Genomic DNA, 23553 nt, shown 5'->3' with positions numbered 1-23553 from the left:
ACTCTTGATTTTGAGCCTAACTGAAGTGGCCTTCCTTGAACAAACTGAAAACTTAGCAGTTAAGTGGCTTTTACTTTAACAGTCTAATGAAAATTCCTGGAACAAGAATTGCCACTTGTTTTCTTGACTGTTCATTTTTTCAACTACAAAGGTGAATATTTTTGCTGGGATTTCAAAATATCTTATGAAGAATTTGAGTTACTTGACAGCCACAGACCCAGGGATGAGGATTTTTTATATGTTGATTAAAGGAACTAATCGTGTATCTTTATTTTTGTGAGCTATGATCCACTGGACAGTTAGTGAAAAGCATATAAATGTAGTGACTTAGGGCAATAATTTTGTGTATGTACTTTCAAAATTGTTGACTGAGAGTCAATAGGGCTTTTAAGTCACTGATATGTACTTGAAAATTCAGTTTCCAGTTTAAAGGTCCCCATGCCCTCTGAAAATTTCTTTTACTGGTATTTAAGAAAAGAAAACTTACAACTGACACAATTAGAAACTAAAGGACAATGTATTCTTTGAACTCTTAAGCTTTGCCAGTTGCTAAGATTAGAAAATTCATGCAGCAGGAAATATCACAGTTAGAAGTAAAAATGGAAATATGTATTTCCTTATGTTCTCCTCTGCAATGTAGTTTTCCTTTACTACATCTACATGTCCATAAGACTTGCTGGAGATAATAAAGGGGTCAGATAGAAAGCCCACAGGTATGTTAAAGGGTCTGATGAGATGGCATCTGCTGTCTAAGATTCACAGGAGCTATGGATTGGTAGGGGAGTAAGATCCAAAGAAGCTAAAGCAACTTGTGGGGCCTGAGTTTTGCAGCCACTCAGAACTAGGAGTCGGGTGGAAACTTGAGGGAGGATAGTAACTGTGTAGTCCACGGGAGTCAGTTAACAAGGGGAGATCTGGTCAGTCACAAAACATTCTTGATTCTTCAAAAAAGGTGAACAAGGAAAAAAGGAACTGTATGCTGAAAATTTGAGTTCCCCTATAGTCATGCCCGTCCAAGGCGGGAATAGAGAAGCTGTGTATGTTGCCACGAATGAAGCTTCCAGTAGATACCCTAGATGTGTGTGAACATTTTGCCTACCTGTCATGAAACATGAAAAAACTGAAGGTTTTGTTTCTACTGACATTTGTAAAGGGAAGTTTGCTCTTTGAAGAAAAGTGAAGCTGAGGACTGATTTATGCAGCTCATTGTTTAAACACTGAGGGGAATATACCGATGTCCTACAAACTCCTGTGAGCCTGCTGCATGTTGTTAGATGAAGCCTAATTACTCAGACAGCTAGGAACACAGAAATAGAGAAAAGCTTCCTTTTCTGGAACTTCCCTCCCAATTACTCTGTGGACATTGGGAATTAAAAAAAAAAATAAATTCTCATCAGGAATTCTTTCCAATCTTTCTGCCTTTGATACCAGACTGGTGCCCCTGACAACTTTTTCTAGGAACCTACCTATTGAACCCACTGAATGCTGAGGCTACCAAGAATTTCACTATTCTTCTGTCCTGTTTTTGTGGAGACTGAAGAGAGGGGAAATATGTCAACAATGCAGAAAGTAAGGTTAACCTGGCCATTACAGGGAAAAATATATCAAGAAATATTCTTTCTATACTACTACTACTACGTAAACATCAAATATCTATCCATTTCAATCAAGTTGCTATTGTAGGCAGCTGTTTCTCAGGGCTATTTTTTCCTTCCAGCTTTGTGGGGAGAGCCTAAACACTTAAGAGGTTTTTCTCTGCAGTTCATTAGCCAGCACACAGGCTTATAGCCTTTTTTCGCTCCTGCTGTTTTTGCTTTTGCTGTTTTGGTGAAACCACTGATCTCTCCCAGCAGCTGCTCGTTTCCTTTGAACATGCTTTTATCCAATATAGTAACATCTCTTTTTTGTTAAATAAAACCCCATATTATTATTTGCTGTTCTTCTGAGTTCTCATTCAGCATGACCTATGTCATGCCTGAAAATTAATCCAGAAGTTTCCTGTGGGTTGAAATTGACAAATCTGTATTGCGCGGGTTATTGGGTTTGTCCACCAGCAATACAGTTACTCTGACAAGCGGGCTTCGCTGCCCCAGTCTTTGAGAGCTTTGTGAAACTAAACAGAATATTGTTGAATGTATTAAGGTTAAGAGATCTTCCCAAGCAGATCAAGCATAATGGCTTTGTATAATTGTAAAAGTTTAGACAAAAAAAAGAATGCAAAGTGGTTTTAGCTTAAGCACAACCTTCGTCATTTTTGCTTCATGGAAGATTGAAGTGACCTGAGTATCAAATTTTCTAATAAAATTGCATTCTTACTAAGATAAATATATTGGATGTGTTACATACTGCCTACCTGTTGCTGCTTAGAATACAGATATACTCAAGAAATCCAGCTTAGGATTTTTTGGTTTGTTTGCTTTTTTACATTCGCTTTTTTACTCTTTAGTTCTAGTGGTAGAATGTGTTCCTAGTAACTGTCATGACAGGTAGTAGGGAAACCTGTTTCCACCTCTATAGACTTTCAAGTAATACGCTTTTTTATGGTCTGTAAGTATTAAGAAAAAGGTATGATGCTATTCATTTCTCTCTGAAGGCAGACTTACTGCTTTCCCTGACACACTATTTTTTGTCCTAGGCTCTTGTCATGTTGTCTTTTTCACCCTTTGTTTATTAAAGTTAAAGCCTGTTTATCAATCATCTAATGTAATTCTATTTTTTGGGAGAGGAATGGAAGGAACTGGGGTGTGATCAATAACTTCTCTGTTCTGCTGTGTAATCTACATAAGCCTGTAGAAAGCTGTGGTGAAATGAAAGTGCCAAAGTAGGTTGTTACTGGAGTGTTTCTACCTTGGCCAAGTGCTGGTGCCACTAGACTGCCTTCAACACACAGTTTTCTGGAAAGCTTGGTTCATTTTGTATAAGCTATCCAGATCTAAACAGTATTTATTTATTTATTTGTTTATTTGTACTGGTTTAAGTTGCAGATGCACAAAGATGATTTGCTGGTATAATCATCACCCTAAAATTGTGCTCCTTGGAGCCCTGCTGCTGGCATATCTCTGCAGTGCAGCTGCAGCAGATTTGCCTCCCACACGTGTGTACTTAAAAAGTAAAATAATGCCTTTGAAATATTCCAGAAATAATAGTTATTACCTGTATGCTGACCTGCTTCAACAAGAGGTAGCCAAACACTTGCATTTTTCGTTTGCTTGTGTAAACTACATGAGGAACTAAAATACTGAATATAGAAACCAGTGTATTTGAGAATTAATTATATTATTGCATCTTGTCCTGAGAATTCATTGGTAGTTATGGCTACTTGTTTGTTAGCCTCAGCTTTTTCATATTCTGTATTGTCCTCCACAGTGGAGAAGGTGAAGAACCAGTGGGACAATACCCAGCATGGCGTGGAGGTGCGGCAGCAGCAGCTGAAGTACATGCTGACAGACAGCATGCAGTGGGATGAGCAAAGGCAAGAAATGGAGCACCTTATGGAGCAGTGTGAGATCCGTCTGCGTATGCTCCTGCAGGCCCCAAAAGAGATGCTTGCCAAACAGATTTCAGACAACAAAGTAAGACCATCTACGGTTCCCCCCCTCCCAGCCCCCCACCATACTCCTTGGTCTGTGTAATGCTACTGGATTCAATTGATGTGTGAATATACAGTTTAGTTGTAGGACTGATTTGGCAATTCTTTTTTTGGGCATGATATATTCTAAATTGTGTCTATTTTTTTTATATATCAGACTTCCTGAGAATCGCTTTCTGGGAGGGAAACAGGTGGCATGTGTGCATGTCTGTCTGTCTGTAAGCGTAGTTGAAATGAGTATAGTATAACATCAAATAAATTATATTATGCAAAAAGCTTGAACCTCAAAGTAATAAAAGTTTAATCATACAGCCATAGAATGTAGCATGTATTACTTCATAGAAACCTATTAACAGTAGTTTAGTAAATCCAGGAATGGACCAAGTTATTTAAAATTACCCTGAATTTCACTTCTGATGGGTGTTGGGCATAGTCAACACTTCGGGTTGTTTTTTTTTTTTTTCCAATCCTGTGCAATCTTCACTGCTTTTCATATCACAGGAAACCCGCTGTGATAAATCAATAAGTCTGATGTCCTTTGTCCTGGTGGCTGTCAGAAAAAGGGCAGGCTGTAGGTGGCACAGGAGGCAAATCAGCGAGGAGGGGGCTCTTATCAGTGCAGTATTTAGAATAGGGGTATAATAGAGTTTTAAAAAGTGTGTGTGTGTATATATATATACACACATGTATATATATTCATGAAGGGACAATGCAGGGTTGCAGCTGGGTATGGAAAGAAGCAGGGAGTATGATTGTGAGAATTCTGCACTGATCCATAGCTATTTCATAAACAGTAAAATTGTGTGCTTTTCATCTTCTTTCTCTGTATGAGCAGGGGATTGGAAATGGACTATTAGGTGTGCTTTGCTTTCATAAGTGAAAGTAGGCCTGTGCCCAAACCTATAGTACAGAGAACGTAAGATACAACTGGACATACATATATGCAAATACATTTTTTTCATTTAGAAATAATCTTGAGTTCAGGATTCTGTGAAGTTAAGGCACCTTATGAATATCCTGCCATAATAAGCAAACACATCTAATGTATTTTCTTAATTTAAAAACAAAAAGCCCCACAAAACAACAAAATCAAATTCTTATGCTGCACACTTCATTTATGCCAGTTTTAGCTGCCACTTATATCACTATTATCATAACTTAAACTTATTCATGCCACTAAAAATATGGAAGTGTTGTTACTTCTGTTGCCAATAAAACACAGAATAGGATTTTTCTAGCCTTTGGTGGTTCTGGCAAATACAATTTTTCCTCACCTATTTGTGTTTTGATTGGTTCATTGTCAGGACACTTAGTATATGTAGATTCATTCTAAGATTTTTCTTCTAGATGAAAAATATGCACTTTTTTTTTAAAAAAAAAAGTAAAAGGGGAGGGTTTTATAATGTGATAAAATGCATAATATGAAAATAGTCTGGTTTTGTTGTACTCTGATGTCTCATTCTGGAATTGCTTTTTAGCTGTTAGTACAGGATTTGCATAGAGGTGACATCACGGTAGCTGCATTCAATGATCTTTCTAATAAACTTCTTCGAGAGTATCGTGATGATGACACGAGGAGAGTGAAGGAAACCACTGACCAAATGAACACTTGTTGGGTTAATCTGAACCAAAGGTAATTACAAGATTTCACTCTATATGTAGCTGTTTGTGTCTTAAACTTGTATCCTATGTATACATGTGTATTGCAGTTTCTTCTCTGTCTGCTTTACTGCAGCATTTAGGGCTACTGTGGATAATTAGTGAATTACAGTGAAGCTGGTTTGAGTTTTGATGATGGAAATTCCCACAGTTCACCATGGAAGGCTTCTGTATGACTTCCCATTTATGTGGTGTGTTTTTTTTTTTTTTAAGGAAAAAAGAAAAAAAAAGTACTTCTCTCCCATTTGGTGGTCTTAGGTTTGCCTGTGGCTATTATTCTCTAAATGTCTTTGAACAGTTCCTCTCCTGTTCCTTGATGCTGGTATACTTTATGTATTTGTAGTTTGTTGCTGTGCTTCCTTTTTATAAGGCTGTAAGTATTCAGCTTGGTCTTCCAATGCATTAATTCCTTATAGCCTTTCATATAACGGAAACTTTCCCTGAATGGGGCTGTACTTTGGGTTCCTGAGTGCACGATGCTTCTGGCATTCCCATCTAGAAAATACTTGAGCTACAGGAACTGAGACTTACTTGAAACTTACTTCTTTCTATTCATCCTCTATTAAGACATATTTGCAAATATGTCTTAAGGAAAATAGGGTATTTCCCTATGCATAATATTTTTTCCTGCAAGGTAATGTAATTTCTGCAGAAATTCTTTTTAGTATTTGATAGGCAATTAACATTTAGAATAGTCTGACTTGGTGCCTGCAGCTTAAAGGACGATGTGCTTTGTGGTTGGCAGGACAGAAGAGAAAATTGATCTTGTGTATATGGGAGTAGGGGAGATGACAACCAAAGTCTGTGTATATATGTGTGCATATATGTGCATGTAAAAGGGGCAACTGCTTTTAAAATGAGATATCAGTTAAGGGATTAAAAATCCTAGGTAATAAAGCCTCTGAAGTTTATGTTATGGGGAGTGAGAGGAGGAGAACTTTGCAGTGGCAAGAAGTAGGTAATGAAGGAAGCAGAGTAGAATGTCGTCTTATCCTTCTTTAGAGGAAAATGGTACTCTGTCATTTTGTGTTTTTGATGTGGCAGCTGGTTTCCTGGTTATGTCCATTGAGAGCTGAGGTACGAAACAGGCAAAACTTTGTATGGCTCATTCCATGTGATCATTTGAGAGAGAATAAAAATTTGCTAATCTCTAAATGTTTTGAGACGTGAGATAGGATTTTTCAAGTGAGTAAAACATTTCATAATTATTTTATGTGATGCAGACAACTTCGTTTCATGGTTCTTTAGAAAACTTCTAGTAGACTGTGGGAAAGGCTTTGGCATATGACAAAACTTCCTTGGCTTTTTACTCTTACTTTTTCTGAACTAGGTCATAGTGATGAGGTCATGAAGTGGCCTGAAATGGCCCTTCCTGACCATTTGTTTGCGTTAAGATTAGGGTTAACAGCATTTTCACCATCAGATTGTCCTTTCTTTCCTCAAAGTAAACTAGTAATTTTTCCAAAAGTGCCATTAACGTCATCTGAATGTCATGATGGCATCTGGTGATGAAGATGCAATTAGAGGGTGAGGGGAAACAGCTCCTTGTTGGATTAGCAGTTAACAGTAGACTACAGCTCTGTAGTAATCTCATTCACATTCAAACTTTGCAGTGTTTTGGCTAGAACTGGCATAAAACTGCCTGCCACTCAGAGCAGGTGACCAGAAAGAAGAGCTCCTGCCTGGAAGCCTCTAATTAGTTTTGAATCTGCTTAAAGTCTGGAATAATAAGCAATTGCGTTCTGTTGCGTATAACTGAAGTTCCTCAGTTATCACTGGGGCTACTGTTTTGCAGTCTGCAGACTTAGGAAGATGAGTATCTGCTTTGTTTTTTAACTAGGGACAGAATGTAATGGAGAACTCCGAGAGCTGGTGGGTAGCCAGAACGTGGAGCTGCTCAACATAACCCCATGGAGCAGCAGAGTAGAATTAAAAGGGGAGAATGTGCAGTGAAAGCACATTTTCAAGGGAATGAAGGCTTTTATCCTTGCTTTAAATGCGTTAAAAAGAAATACTTGTGAACCTTGAGTGACAAGGCTTACTTCATGTGGCAGATCTCAGGACATGCAGGGGTTGTACATGGAGCACACATGTGGCCCTATGGCTTCTATAAGTGCAGATCTGTATTTATAGCATAATGCTTTAAAATACCAGTTTGTTGCCATGCTTGGAGGTTGTGGAAGGGGTCCTGTTCTGAATAGCACAAGAACACTACCGGGAAGACTGGTAGACATGGCATGTAAACTTGAAGGAGCTTATTTTAAAACTGTTGGCATTAAGAGATTGAAACTCCCCAGCTTGACATTGTGTAAATTGGATACTCTGCCCAGTGGCTATTTATGTTCTATTTTTATGCTTTAGGGTGAAACTGTAGTCATTCCGTGTGTTTTTGCTGCCTCAGTAATGGATTATAGTTGCTGTCTGCACTGTCTCAATTGTTATTTTCTGACTTTCTTTTGATCACACACTTGTATGCATCGCAGATTCTTAGTTTAAATCTGAAAAAATAACTGGGTGGAACAGAAACCTGAAACAGTACCATGAAAACTTAAATAGTAGAGTTACAATTTTCTTTTTCTTGGATGTGTCTTTGCTAATAGAATCTGCTTAGACCTTCTCCACTATCACTGTGTTAAGTGAAGTTAGCTGCATTTGTAAAGGATTCTCCAGGTTCTCCTTATGTGTAATTCTTACATCCTGGAAGGACCCTCTGTCTTTTGAGGCTGTTCTAACTGTATTAGAATTCTTTGAAAATCTGAGTCATCTTTTTATAGCATGGGGTAGTCATTAATCTGCAGTACAGAATTCTCCATCGTTTTCTATTTTACATTTGTGGCCTTTACTGGAAGGAAATGAAAGTCTTTGCATCTGCTCTGTAGAAGTGTTGCTCGCTACTGCTATACAGGTCCTCTTTAAAAGCACCCATGTAATCTTAGAACGTTAGTTGTAAATCTGTTAGTTTATGCTGCTGGAGTACGTATTTAGTGAAAGGAATGATCATCTTTAATTCAAATATCATGACAGCAATGGAACTGTAATAGGATTTCATTCTTTACTTTAATTTCAACCAAGCAGAAAGTTTGAGAAATTAAAACTTCAGGCTGAAGACGACTTTCTTCAATGAATGTTATTAGCTACAAAGTTCAGGTTGTCTCAATTCCCATCTAGTACATCAGTACTTAGACTTAGAGATCTGGGTCACTTACAGTGTTTCATCCTTTGGGGCATTTCTTTTTCTTTGAAGGTCACATTTATTACCAGTCTGTTCCTCCTGTTGTCATTCCTGTTCTTTCACCTTTGGCCTTAAGCCCCTGCTAGGGAAGCAAATCCCTGCAGAGGGAGAGGGTTTTGAAGTCAGAGCTCGTAACTGCTTTTACTTTACATTTTTCTCCTGTGCTCTCATTTTTGAGCTGGTGCTTGTTATCTTATCTAGGCAGTATCTGTCCATTTGTAATCCCTAGCATGCTATTTATTATTTTTTTCTCAAGAGTGGGTGAAGCACTCCAGAGCTTCAAATGAGAAGCAAGAATGAAGGCTTCTTGCCCTGCTAGTCATCTACCAGTAGCCAAAACTTGGGCAAGCATGAAGTCAGGAATGATTCATGTATTCTTATTTTGGATAAAGCAATTATTAACAAGTAACATAAGACCTAAGCTCCTAAAGTGGGGGTTGTAACACTATTGTTTTGCAAGTAGTCTCTAAAAAATTCAGTTAGATATGCTAATACTTAGGAATTGGCAGAATTGGGCTTGCATGAGACTCTTACTGCCCTTGAAGGAAAACAGCTTTTCCTTGCATCTGTCTTTTCTGATGTGCTAGTAAACCAGAATACCTGCTTTGAAACGTCATCCTGAATGGTATTGAACACCTGCAGCTTCTTCTTTAAAAAGAGTATTTTAAATACTTTTGAAATTTGTGATTCTAAACACAGTGATTCCCTAGTACTGCTGAGCAGTACTGTTGCCACAGTATGGCAAGGAGGAGAGAAAGCCTAAGTAGAATAGCAGGAGGCAGAAGACACAAGTCTGATGGGCCTGTCTGGAGAAACGTGTTCAATTCATGTGAAAATGCTGAGTGTTTTGGCCTTATCTTACTTGAAATTAAATATCACTTTACCCCTGAAATCTTACACTATGGTTAGTGCTTGATGTGAAAATAAAATTGAACTTGCTACTTACTTAGCAGCAGTATTCTAGATAGTAGCCCTGTTAGGGATTTCTGTGCAGTGTGCTGGTGTGGGACAGCTTGTTTCTTTCTTTTGTCCTGATTTTGGGAAAAGGGATACTGCAGAATAACAGCCTCAAATGGATGAAATTTAGCTTGTCATGCTTTAATTAATGTTGTTAATCAGAGCTTTTAAAATTGCTGACTATAACAGTTTCCCATCTGAGTTTCATTTCAATGGCAAGGAAGCAGTTCTGTTATGCAGAAGTGTAATGTGATCTTTTTTTCTAGGAAATCTTTTGAAGTTGCTTACCAACAATATAATCCAAAAGTTTTAAATGAGTTCCTTACATCTTAAAAAATCCTCTTACAAACAAAAACTTTTGTGTTTGTACCAACCAGAGATCTTTTGGATTGATTGAAAATTTGGACTATATTCTGCCAGTCTTTTTTTGGATTTAAGCATATTGGGCATGGCTTGACTGTTATGATGGCAGTGTATTATTCTGTTTGTTTGAGTGATAGTGTCAAATGTCTTGTCTTTTAGCAGAGAGTACCAGGTATTTGACTTTTCATCCCTCAGCACTTTAACTCTTATAAATTCAGGGAAATGTTTCTGCTCACTGTAAAAGAGGAAGAAAAAATCCCCCAAACCCTCAGTGCTTCTGCTCCATGTGATTTTTGTTGATGAGGAAAAGCATTCACACTTTTCACACATGGGAATAACACTTCTACCATTTGGGGTACCGTAAGTCCGTGATGGTAATACTCAGAAAGGAAAAGCTACGTTTTAAATTAATAACTTCGTTTCTTCCACATGCCTTTTTAAAAAGGGCTGTGACATATATAACCAGTTCAGAACATCTATGGGTAGCTATGGATATAATAACTAGAGAAACAGTGATATAAATGATGATAAAACAAGCTGTGACAGATGTATAGTTTCTTAATAGAGATAACTTTCAGATTTCCTTTTAGTAGTTTCATTATGATGTATGTAATGCTGCATGTTATGGGGGAAGATTCTGACACTTGTCTTGTTTTCAGAGCTGTTGATAGGCAGAATTTCTTGGAGACAGAGCTGAAGACAGTACAGACTTCACACAAGGATCTGGAGAGCTTCCTCAAGTGGCTTCAAGAGGCAGAAACGACAGTTAATGTTCTAGCAGATGCATCCCAGCGTGAGAACACTGCTCAGGACAGTGCCTGCATAAGGGAACTCAGAAAGCAGATGCAGGTGAGAAACTAAATAATACTGCTGTTATTCATGCTTTTTCTGAATGACAAATGTTATAAAGGAAAGCTATCTATAAGAGTGGGGAAACCTGCAGCCTATTGGAAGGTGTTTAAAACACAGTATTTTAGAAGTCAAGTGTGTGAAGGAAGCAGATTTTTCTTCCTGAGGTTTGAAATACATATTTTGTGGACATCTGTGGCACTGAGGGCTCTTAAATGTCCTTGGAGGGTGACTGTATTCAGGAAGTGTATACTTGATTAAACCAAGTCATGTTGTGTGATTGTCCAACCAAACGATTTAATCTACTTCCCTCCAAGTTAAAGCCCTCCTGGGCTGCACTGTCTTCTATCCCTGCCTGCCACCTTCCTCCTGCTTTTCCAGCACTCCAAGAAGTTGTTGTGCTTGGATCGCCTGTTCTCCATCTCTTGCAGGGCAGCTCCCCAGCTGGCCTTCCTTCCTGTACAGACCACAGACTGGAAACCTGAGAAATAACTGAGCAGGAGACTAACTGACACCACTTACAGTTCTTTTTAATATACAGACACCCTAGCTTGTCTAAAATCTAGAAGGGAGATCCCTTCTCCCTGTCTAAGAAGCACAAACTAGTACCACTCATCCGGCTGTTCCTGCCTTTGCATATCCCATACATCTCCTTTGGGGAGGTAGGAGGGAGAGAGAGGAGATGGGTTCAGTCTGCATTAAGGGTACAGTGTATTGAGGGAAAACAGGAGGAAAGGGTGTGGAGACCTGACAGCTCTTTTAAAAGTTAGTATCTTTGGGTCTGTGGCAGCAGAAGGTTGAACATCACTGGCTAAAAGGATTTTGTTTTTCTATGATATATGAATTTCCTTTGTCTGTTTACCTGATGTGAATGCTGTTCATGTGTCATTTTTCTGCTGAATGTTTTAATATATTTTTTCCTTCAATTAGATTGCCTCATTTAGCACAGTTATTTTGATATGCACAGAACTGGGCGGCTAGATCAGTTATTAAATCCCGCACTCTGGGTTTGGAATAATGTTGTTTGTGGTCTAAGTTCATGGGGTTTGAACAGCTTATAATGAAAAAGAAAGTGCTGCTTTCAGTAGTGCTGTTAATCTGAACATACCTACATTGAATTTAAATGAAACAAGACAGTTTAAAGTATCTGATAGCAAGCTGCTCACTGTAATCATAAGGAAGAGAACAATATATTGTGGAAGCTTGTGTCTGTTGAAGATGACATGTCACTCACCAATCTTTATATGATTCTGGTCAGTCAGGTAACTCATCTGTAGAGATGTGACTCCTTGTGAAATGCTGAGACTAATCTGTAATGGCAACACCTAGAAGTTAATATTATGCTTTCTATTGTCAAAAAACCCCAAACAGCTAGTGTAGTGGAAGTGGAAGAGCTAAAACAGGGCCACAGGAAGCTAACAACAGTCAATCACACCAAGACAAAGTTATGATTTCATAATTTGCTTGTTGGCTTTATGCAGCTGTGAAGCACCTTGGTCATGGAAGATTGTTCGCCCTCCTTCATTGTGCTGCAGTCTGGTTAAAATTGCCAGAATTGTGCTGTGTGAGCAAAGAACTGCTGGGCAAGGCTGCCTGCTGTGTGGAGAAGGTCTATAACCAGCTCTTGACCATGCCCGTTGTCCTGGCTTGTCATCATTGAGAAAGCAGATGTAGGTGCTTGGGCATGGCCTCCCCTTGTTCAGCATCCTGTTACCTGATATTCTCCATCTTTTTCTGTGACTGTGTGCTTCTACACACTGTGCACCTGAAGCATAATCACTTAACTTACCCATGACTTTACATAATATTGTGAGCTTTTTTCAACTACCAAAGGAAGTTAAGTAGAGCATGTCAAAGACTGTCATAGTGTAACGGCTTCCGAAATGAACTTTTTCCCCTACCGTCTTTCAATCTCACTTTAAGTATAATTGAAGACATTCATATCATGACACTGGCAAACACTCCAAAATCAGTGTTTCTGTTTTCAAATATTTGTTGAAATGAACTTTCGAAATCAAAATGAAGTTCTAACATCTTGCTGTACCTTAAAAAATCAAGCCCAGTCCCTTGCAAGTTCTTATGCTTAATAATTGATTAAACAAAGATCGTTTCCTGTTCTTCCCCTGTTGAGTGGTATAAAATAACAATGTTCTTCTCTTTGTGCTTTGTTGAATATGTGAAGGAGTATTTCTTCTAAACGTTATAAGAAGAATGCAGGACTTGTGACTTTCTCCGCTCTGTATGAGCCCCAAGGCCTGTGCATTAAGTAAAACTTTAATATGAGTTTAAGGTGTGATAAATTCTAGGTGAAAGTGTTGACCGTAGACGAAACATGATGAATTTTTGTTGTTGTTGTTATACGTCATGCATTTTCAAAACAGGATCATATGTTAAACTGGCATCTTTGTGTGTGCATGGGAGGAATATCCTCCATTACAGTTTGGAGCTAACTTGTTTGGCTGCAGCTCAAGCCACTCTACAGTGGAATCAGTGATCTGGACACTGTTGAAGCTTTGTTTTGCCATCCATTGTGACATCTGAGGCTAGCAACAGTACTATGCAAATAATGCAAACTTTGAGTGCAGTAATGATTTCTGTTTGCAAAGGAGGAAATTCACAATTATAGCATCAGTCTTTTTAATTCATTCTCTCAGTATCTAAATGCTGCAGAAGGCTTTCCTTTCAGGTTAGTGCTGAAACACTCCAGTCTGTGTTGCAAAATGTTTAGCAGCCACCTCGAAGAGATTAAAACCTAATTTGAAGCAAGATGCAGAAAATGAGCTAGGAAATAGTAAGAAGTAACGCCAGGTCAATGTGTGAAGTCCTGTGCCTACAGATGTAAAGGTGTTCAAAATAATTTGAAAGTTTTGTTTTATTGTAAATTAAAATCAACATGACTAGTGGTGGGCTGTTTGTTTGTCTCACTGTTTGATTCAAACTTGTGTATTAGCTGGAAGGAAAAAGCAGAACTGAAAGAAGGCAGCAGGTGTGCACTGTGGTTCTATCTTACACAGAAGAGGTTTGAGCTCTTGCACAAGTATTTCCGAACACCTCAGTGGTTTTGGACTTGTGCTGCTCTATAGGTTTCCTCAAAAGATGTTCGGTTACAGCCTATCAGCTAATGATGGTAGGCTAGAGCTGGTAGGTTAAAGGAACAGACTTGTGGTGGGAGAGAAGAGTAGATATAAGCCAGGAGCAATGGAGTACGGGGGAATGGTTCAAATGCGTGGTGGAGATGAGGAAAGAAGGTGAGTCTGGCAAGGTGGAGAATACAGGTGGTAAGATTTCTATATACAGAATGGAATGAAGGCTCTGTTTCCTCAAAATGATGTTGTCATTGGTGCTGGACAGATCAGGAACAAAACAGAGTAGAGGTAAAAGGGGTTTGCCTGAGGACTGGTAGAAATATTGATTCAGTTCTAAAAATGATTAAAAGATTGTGTTAGCAGAATTGCATGGGAAGAGTTTTTAAATGTCCCGTGTGAAGAACCTGCATCTGGCATTCATCCACTCAGGTGGAAAGTGCCTGAGAAGAGGGAAATCAGTGTATAATGCACTGGCATCTACGCTATGCATTATGTAGGATCATATGAAATTGTCATGCTACTTGTGGTTGGTGCCTCCATACTATGCTGATAGATGTGCTTGATATGTGTATGTACCTGTTCATGTGGCAATATGCGCATTAAATAATACGATCACTTGTAATGGTGTCTGCCACCTACTGTGTTGATAATGGCCTCCCTGAACTTTGCTACAGCAGCCCCTCTAATGCAGGTTTAAGTAGATTCATCACAGCACCTTTGGAAGTAATAAGAAATAGCTATATTGCATTGGGAGTGCCTCACTGGTAGCAAAACGCTTCCATGCTCTTGAACGTCCTACTGCCATCCTTAGATGGCTTAAATAATTCTGCTTTGTCATGGGAAAAACATCAAAGTGATGTTAGCTCTTTGGGTTCAAAGATGGCTAGAAAAAGGGGTGATGGCACAACTGTATGCTTTTAATTTGTCAAAACCCTATTCTTTCTTGTCCTAATAAGTCATTCAGGAAAAGATTTTAATTGGAAACAGCTCCTGAAAAACATTCCTACTTTCTGGTGCAAGTGAGAATCCTTTGAGATCCCTTTGACTAAATGAGCTTTAAGAGAGTTTTCATAGCAGAGAGGTTTACCCCCTGCGGTTTTTCCTTTTGTATTGGGTAATCTAGTTTTGAGAAGTGCTTGTGTGATTTATTAGCCTTTAACATATGGCTGATATAATTAGGGCAGGTATCCCTCTGCTCCTCTCTCAAGATTTATAACACAGTCTGTTATTCACTCACTCTACAGCTCTGTCAGAGCTGCATTTAGGCTGAGAGCGAGAGCATCCTTTCCCAGAGTGAGGGAGCAAATGCTCAGTCTGCCGATAGAAAGCAGCTACTAGAGGAGAACAACTGTTGTGATACACTGGAGCCGTCTTCCTGAAGGAATTCCTTTTTTGTTCCTGCAGCTTTCAGGCTTAAATTAATAATCTTTCCTGGCTATTTAGTGCGCTCCTGAACGGTGGCAGACGCTCGGCTGCTCAACAACTTCATTTACCCTCTGCACAACCAGAGCTGAGCAGTACCGGTTAGAAGAATCCATAAGGCTGGTATTTTTTCTGCATTTGTTTTGTGGGGTTATTTTGGGAGAGAAACTTATGCTATATCAACCTCCTTTGCCTTTGAAACGTATAAAGCCTGTGGCTCGCAAAAGCAGTCCTGGAAAAGAGCATGCTCAGAAAGCTGGCAAATCATTGTCCAGTGACCGTGAGGAAATGATAGTTGCTCTTCATTTATAATGCAAATTCTGAGGTGTCTTCAGAAGTGTGGCAAACTTAAAATGATGGCTGTGGTGAGAACGTCTCTGCAGAAAGTTGTGGTGTTGTTGCATCGTTTACAGAGGATGGCAGTTTCTTCTCCCCGTTACCAGAAGCTTTGTAAGGTAAGAAATGTAAGCCCTAAATCTTGAGAGTGTCTAATGCTAACTCTGTTGTCTTTCTGAGATAAAAAGAAAAGAAAGTAAGAATGGGATGAGTGTCAAAAGTGTCCAGGCTATCTAGTGTGTTTTTAAAGCCTGCCATGATCTCATGTGTGTGTTTTGTTAAAGAATGCAATAGAAAAAAACCCTGTGCTTGTTGGAGTGATACATTTTTTTAAAAAAAATGCTCTCTTGCCTACCACTTAAGAGTCCAGCAGAAAACTGTTAATGTTCAATGATCTTTTGTAAAATACTACCACATCTCCTTTTCCAAAGGAGTTGGTTAATTCTTGGTAAATGCAGTACTTTAACTCCTGGGTACCCATTATGCAGAATAACTGCGTTCTTCCATGCCCAGTGTTTTTGCTTTTGAGCTTTATGAAACTTTTAATTAGGAATAAGTTCAGCATACTAATACGCAACCATGAAATTTTGACTTCACTTGCCTGTATTTATAGAGTTCTTTCAGAGATAAAAAATGAGGAGAAGTTGGAGGAAAAGCATGTTGACATAGGCTACTGCTCATATTGTTATTGTTGCTGTTACCTGTTTTGGTGGCTGACTATTTCTGCTTCCACTGAGATTGTGTTTACGTTTTTTTTTTTGCACAGGTTCAGTAGTTCAGAACTTAGATCATTATACAGTATTAAAGCTACCTAGTAAAAATCTTTTTTTTTAGGTAGGTTGATCACTCACCAGATTAAAATAGAATAAAAAAATAATAAATTTCAAACTGGTCTGTAAAGTTCATGAGTTAATACTGCTGCGGTGTTGGTGCCTGTGTGGAATGGTCATACTGTGGTGTATTATTGGACTTTAATATAAGGATCCTGCTTCATAACTTTGGAAAAATATAAAATTGGCGAGGTCTTCAGCTGTATACTGACATAACCTTATAGAAATTCTACTTGGCTGCCTTTGAACTTGTTTTTTTTATTCTTACTGCTTGTGATATGTTAAAACTGCCTGTGTTTTTTGGTGAAACTATGCCTGAGTTTTGCGTACAAGGTGTGTGAAAAACCGAAGTGCACGAACACATCTTGTTCCGATGATAAAGCAAAGCCACCGTAACTCATCATACTTGCTTCAATCTGAAATGTGTTTTCTATTATGAGAAATACAAAAATGACATCAAGTAAAGAGATCCCACCTCTATAGTAGAGTTTGGAAGTAAGAAGAGGGTATAATGCGGTATCTGGTTCATAACAGCGAAGCTTGTAGAGGAAGTTCTGCCATATGGGGAAAATCACGTTGTTTTCAAATGGATGTTTCAGTGTGCTTCTGCTTACAAAGCTGTACTAAAAGATGTATTTTCATTATGAAGAATGACAGACAGTAGTTTGTGTACATACAAGCTATTTTAACAAGCATGCCTCAGTTATTCTTGCTGTATCAATTCTATCATTAAAGAGCCCTGTTTGCTTTTGTGAATAAAGCAAATCGTTTTTCATTAATGTAAAGACATGGTTTTTAATTGTTTTTTCATAAGCACTAGGTAATTAAAAGTGCTTTAAAACCTACTTAGTCACATACTTGTGTATAAGCTTGTTTGTAACAATGTTTGTCAAACAAGAACTATTTAGTGACTCTTGCAGTAATAATTATTTGCTAATTAGCCCGAGAGCCTAGTAAATGGTTGGATACTTAATTTGTTGAGTTTCAATCTACCCAAGGGGTAGTAAAAAACCTTCTTAAAGGCTGTTATTAAAATATATTTTCTGGTTGAGAATCCATGCAGTGATAGCCTTGGGAATTTTTGTGTAGCTTAAAATTACACATTGTATGTTTTTCTGTTTGTTAAAAAGTCACGTGGCTTAGTTTTTTCAGATGTCTGTGCTTAGTTTACTGAAAGTAGAATTGTTGGTCTGCCTGTAGAGTTAAATCGGACACTGATTGAGGGGAAAAAAGGAATGGTTTACAATCCCAGTCACTTCCAGCAGGTGTCAATGTAAGGCAATGATATATAGGAATCTGGTGATGGAAATGTTAATACTTAGATTAGAAAATGGTATGGAAATTACAAATTAAAAGCAACTATGATAGCATGTCAGGAAGGATTTCTTGTAGTGCTCTATATACTTCTGTCTTTGGAATTTCACAGGCTTGTACATGTCTTGTGAACTCTGCGGATGCACTAATATAGTTCAGTTCTGCCAAAGAGAAGTTATTTACTATACAGTATATGAATTATTGCATTGTGTATAGGGTAGTTGCTTCATGAACTAGCATCTAAATGTTTCATGTGAAGTGTCTTCTGAAGCATAACAGAGTGCCAATGAAATAAACATTTTAAAAAGTGCCAATGAAATATTTAAGACAAATTTTTGAAGTTAGTGTTTGTCTGTTTTAAACTGCACTGTTTATAAAAGAATAAACAAGGCTTTATTATTGAACTGTACTGGGGAAAGTCATAACTGTTCTTCTTATCAGCAGCTTTGTGTAATAGCAATGCTCAGCATTCATAGTCTTCGTTTTGCAAACTTCTTAAAAGCAGAAACAAAAATAAATACTTTGACATATTACAGCTGTGCTGAAAAACAGGAAATCCAAGGTTTAGGATATTTCTTCTTTTGCTGCTTTTTCTTTCACTAATTCCTTCGTACCAAGGTGAATTTTACCAGATACAACTTTTCACTAGTATTGCTATTTGATTCTTTTACACTGAAATCAGTGGCATACCAGGGCAAAATGTGTACATGTAGTATTATATTGTCAGGACAATGTGTAATAAGTTTTGCTTTATTGTTGTTAGCAGCTTTGTTTCATAACTCTTCTGTAACATTTTGACAAGTGAACAACTGGAAAAATGTTTTGTAGGGGCTGTCATCTGCTCTCTGTTCTTGCTAATACGTGATTGTTCCTTAAAGAATGTCTTCTATTAGGTATATCCAACTAGCTCAGACAGGAACGAATTTAGATTTTTATTGGGAACATCAAAAATCTGGGTAAGGTACAAATCGATAGATCTCATCTGAGAGACCAGAACTACAATATTGCTTACGAAAATGAAGTAGAAAATTGGGAAGCTTTCTCTAACTTCCCTGAGAGAAGTGAAAGAATAGCGCGTCTCTGTCAGGTAAATTATTACCTTGAAATATGTATCCTACTTGTAGAGCTTGACAGTGATATTTTTGAAACACATTGCTAGCATTCAGGGACTGGAGCATTCATCCACTGGAAGACAGACTGAGGAACATAGCTAGTAGCTGAGAGATTATTTTCTCATTTCTTTTGTGATGACTTCTTGAGAAGAATCCTCTTTACAAATAAATAAATAAATAATCAACTCCCTTCATATAAAATACTTGAAATCTTAAACCTGATCCAACATCAATCTTCACTCTTGAAGTGATACATGGTAACTTACATGTGTTCCTGACTTCCTCAGCTGTGAAGAGAAATGATGCATCAGAAACATGTATCTTGTGGTTCTTTTTTATGAATGCATAACTTAAAATGCAATGCTCTCATTTTCTGCCGTTTCATATTTTTTATGGCTAGTGTTAAATTTATAAAATCACAGGAAGTTAAAGCGACAGTGAATGCTGGGGTCAGCCCAAATCCTCTTTTGCTGTGACACCAGTGATTGCATTCCAGAGGACTTTTACTTTATGTTGAATTTTGAGAGTGGCAGCAAAGGCTCTGTTCCTATGAAATTTTGAAAAAATGTGAAGGTCATGGAGGGTGGGGCAAAAAAAGCGTGAAAGGCTGTGTTGAGAAATGGGTAGGTTAATCCTGGTTCTCAACAAAGATGAGTTTTCTAATGTTTACATGACTTCAAGTTGATTTAGAAAATAAATGGCACTTGATCACATTCAGGTATGAAATTCAGGTAATCAAATGTGGATGAAGAGGAGGCATTACAGCAGCAATGTAGTACATATTTATTGGATAGTTGAAGTGAGAACAAAAGTTAATTTTGCAAGCGTGTCCTGAAGGAGGCTACTGTATTAAGCTAGTTTTTGGTTGGAAAACAAAGCAGTGCCTCTGTCACCAAAGCATTGCTAAATTATGCAGACAGTTTCTTTTTTTTGATGAGAAAGTTAAGTCCGGACTGCTCGATATTGTTGTAGTAGTACAAGGGACATTCTAATTAGATCTAGATCTACCATAAAGCCTTATAGAAGGGAGAAGGCCAGAAAATGGTAACCATCCCACCTCCAAACACCCACACCTTGTTTGTGTTGAAAATGACTGTGTAAAGAACTGGCATCCGTTGTGATTTCATGAGATAGCATATGTGGAGGGGTGGGATGAAATATGACTTGGGTGTATGGTAAGCAGAACAGGGTTAATGTACAGCTAATGAAGACTTACAGAGCGTAAAGTGCAACAAGATAGCATGATGGTGTTTAGTGACTGAAAGTATAAGAAAACCTTGTCATCTGGAGAAATATGAATAGGCTAAGGCGGCACATAAGTCAATGATCATTTGCAATGAATGAGATGGACATAATTTCTTTTTGGATATGGATTAGAAGTTGGAAAGCTGAAAAGTGGTGGGAGAATACTATAATGATAGGCATCTGGAAGTCTTGGGAGATGAACATTGATTTTTTTTACTGGCATTTATTATAGAATAATCACAGCAACTACAGGAGCAATGGAAGGCTGAAGGGAGAAAGTTTTTAATAGGTTTAAAAAAATGAGGTAGATGAAGGCTGGAAATGCCTATCCAGTAGACATGAAAACTAGAAATATGGACAACAAATGAAATTCAACTTGGAAATATAATAGCTATAATGGAATTTAATTCTCTGTTGGTATCAAATTGCACCTTTGTCTGCAGTTTATCAGAGACATATGAGGACAGTTAGGGACTTTGCTGTGAAGGCAAGATGTCAGTTGTTAACTGTTAGCATGTTATGGATTGATTCCCTTTGGAATTTTGGAGGGATCTGATAAAAAAAATGAGCGGGATCTTGGAGGGATATTTTCCTGTTTTGATAAACTAGAGAGATACGAGATCCTGAGAACTCCCATCCTCTTCCTGAGGATAGGATAAGCTGGTTCCTGAAGACAAGTGACTGCCACAGATGCAGAATCTGGCTGTGATTGGAGATGGAGCTGAGAGGAATGAGCAGAATTTCAAGGAAAAACTTGTAGGTAAAGTATTGGGAAGACCTCTTGATAGTGAGATTCAGGAGCTTGCTAAGTCTTTTTTGCTGAGAACCCATGTGTCCTCAGTCCTTAAAGAAAACGTTTTAGTAAGTTCCCAGGTGACTAGTTTAGTAAGCCGTTTCCAAGTATAAAAGAACAAGAAGGCGATGGTGAAGAGCCAGCATGGGTTTTCATTTTCTGTGAGAAAGCTGTTGCTGTCTCTTTGGATGAAGGGAGAGCAGTAATGTTCCCTGATCTTGACTTTAGAAAGACATTTGACACAATCTCTAATAGTCAAGTTGAGGAGATATGGACAGGATAGATGAGCAAAAAGGTGGGAAGGAAACTGGCTGGACCATTGGTGTTCCTCAAAGTATTGGGACTGAGACCGGTACTGTTTAGCATTGTTATGAATCTGAACAATGGGACAGAGTGCACCTTCAGCAGGTTTGTGAATGATATCAGATTGTGGAGGAACAGTCAATATATTCCCATTCACTGGGGCCTCAAGTGGGAGGGATGGGCTGACAGGAACCCCATAAAGTTTTTAAAAAACAATAAAAAGACTCCAAAGCAAATTCTTGCACCTGAGAAGGAACAACCCAATGCATTGGTACAGGCTGCGTGAACAGGTCGTAACCATGGGATAGGAAGAAGTGATTATTCCTGTCTGCTTAGCGCTCATGAGGTCATGTCTAGAATACTGTGGTTGGTTTCAGGCCCCTCCTGTGAGAGATGCTGAGAGACTGGGGAGAGTGCAGTGCTTGGGGGCTGGAGCACATGACATAGGAGTAGAGGTGGAGGGAGCTGTCTTCATTTGCTTTGGAGGGTAGAAGGCTCCAGGGGTTTCCAAATGCTGTCAGTGCCTACCTGGTGGGTTGTTATTAGAGAAGATGGAGCCAGGCTCTTCTCACAGGTGCCCTGTGAAAGGAAAAGAGGCAGTGGGAACAGCAGGAGAATTGGGTGTAAGGGCAACCATTCTGCACAGCAAGTGTGGCTGAGCACTGGAGTGGGTTGCCCAAAGAGGCTGTTGTATTTCCATCTCTAGAGGTATTAAAAACTGTAGTGGATAAGGTCCTTAGCAGCCAGACCTAGCTTTGAAATTGGCTTCTGAAATTGGCAGGAGGTTTGACTGTGACACCTCCAGAGGTCTTCCAACTTGCGATTTTCTATGATTCTCTGTGCTAGTGCCCTATTAGCTTAAAAGTGAAGACTGAAATAGTCAAAACTATAGAGCGGCAGTTTTCAGCTGTGACCATGTTGCCTACTTCCTATCAAATGCAACTTCACGTTTTTACCCCATGTGTCTGCTGTACAGCCACAGCACACGTTCATTTGTGAATCTTTTTGCTGTAGTGTAACTTCAATGGTAACAGTGTAGCACAGTCAGGTATTTGGTGCATATCTGAATTTTGTGGCTCTGATGAGAAGGCACTTTAATATAGTGTAAAACTTCCTGTCATCTAACGTCCCCCCTGCCTTTTGCATTTTCAGATGATGTTTTCAAAACTCAAAAAGAAGAACATGCTACTAGCTCCTTTCAGAGGAAGGTTGTGCACACCTTGAGTGATGAGGCTGACCTGAATGTAACCGTTTTGTTTTGCCATTTGTCTAATTATGATCAGTGCCAAATGAAACTCTATAATAAATGGGTACTTTATTGTGAATCCTTTCTTACAGAAGGCTGTGCTCTCTAGTGCTCTATGTACCGGGAGTTCTGCGTCCAGCTCTGGAAGAAAGACATGGACATGTTGGAGCGGGTTCAGAGGAGGGCCACAAAAATGATCGGGGGATGAAACACCTCTCCTGTGAAGAAAGGCTGAGAGAGTTGGGGTTATTCAGCCTGGAGAAGAGAAGGCTCCAGGAAGACCCTATTGCGGCCTTTCAGTACTTAAAAGAAAGATGGGGACAGACTTTTTAGCAGGACCTGTTGCGATAGGGCAAGGGGAAATGGTTTTAAACTAAAAGAGGGTAGATTTAGACGAGGTATGAGGAAGAAATTTTTCACAATGAGGGTGGTGAAACACTGGAACAGATTGCCCAGGGAGGTGGTAGATGCCCCATCCCTGGAAACGTTCAAAGTCAGGTTGGAGGGGGTTCTGAGTAACCTGATCTAGTTGAAGATGTCCCTGCTCATTGCAGGGGGGTTGGACTAGGTGACCATTGAAGGTCCCTTCCAACCCGAACTATTCTATGATGTATGTATCAGGCTTCTCTAGAAATAAAATTGTTTCTTTAAGGTGAGAGGATAAGGAGAAACAAAATGAGAGAGGACATAAAGCTTCATAAATTTGGTATTTTTAACTCCTGCACCAATCATTCCTATTTGCAAGCAGCATGCAGCTTAACAGGAGAGAAGATGGGTTCTAGGATATAACTTTTTTTAATAGCATTTCAGTAGTATTTTGGAAGGGAGGAAAGAAAGAGAGAGAGGAGATGAGTGAAGTATTTCAGGGCATGCTTTTAGAATCCTCTTACATTTAAAGGCAAGTGATTTTTGAGCTGAAAATATTCTGCTATTGCAGCGAGAATGAAAATGAATGTAAAATATGGGGTAGTTCTATTATGGCATGAATGTAGGATTAATGGGAAAATTGACTTCCGTGAACTTCACATGTTTACAGGAGCTGGATCAATATTTGATGTATGAGACCATCTTACCATAGTATTTTACCACACTGCTTTTTGATTGCTGCCATTTTTCAGGGAGCAATTTTTTTTTTCCCTCTTTCCCTTAGGGCTCACTTACCCTGCCCAAATTCATGAAGTCCTGAATCAGTAGGTGCCTAAAACAGCATAATGCTT

The 23553-nt window shown here is 38.7% G+C and overlaps 1 protein-coding gene across 8 annotated transcripts in view; it reads left to right on the top strand.

The window, feature by feature from the left end:
- Positions 1–23553, top strand: part of UTRN (utrophin) — a 275914-nt gene that overhangs the window by 50389 nt on the left and 201972 nt on the right. For all 8 annotated transcript variants that reach the window (XM_075146239.1, XM_075146238.1, XM_075146237.1 and 5 more), the window contains 3 exons: positions 3367–3572; positions 5068–5222; positions 10460–10649. In XM_075146239.1, the coding sequence (XP_075002340.1) occupies positions 3367–3572; positions 5068–5222; positions 10460–10649 (551 nt within the window). The remainder of the gene's footprint in view (positions 1–3366; positions 3573–5067; positions 5223–10459; positions 10650–23553) is intronic.

Source organism: Calonectris borealis, chromosome 3 (assembly GCF_964195595.1).
Source record: "Calonectris borealis chromosome 3, bCalBor7.hap1.2, whole genome shotgun sequence".
NCBI classification, from domain to species: Eukaryota; Metazoa; Chordata; class Aves; order Procellariiformes; family Procellariidae; genus Calonectris; species Calonectris borealis.
Note: the sequence above shows the minus strand (reverse complement) of the source record. Positions and strands in the feature narration are given on the sequence as shown.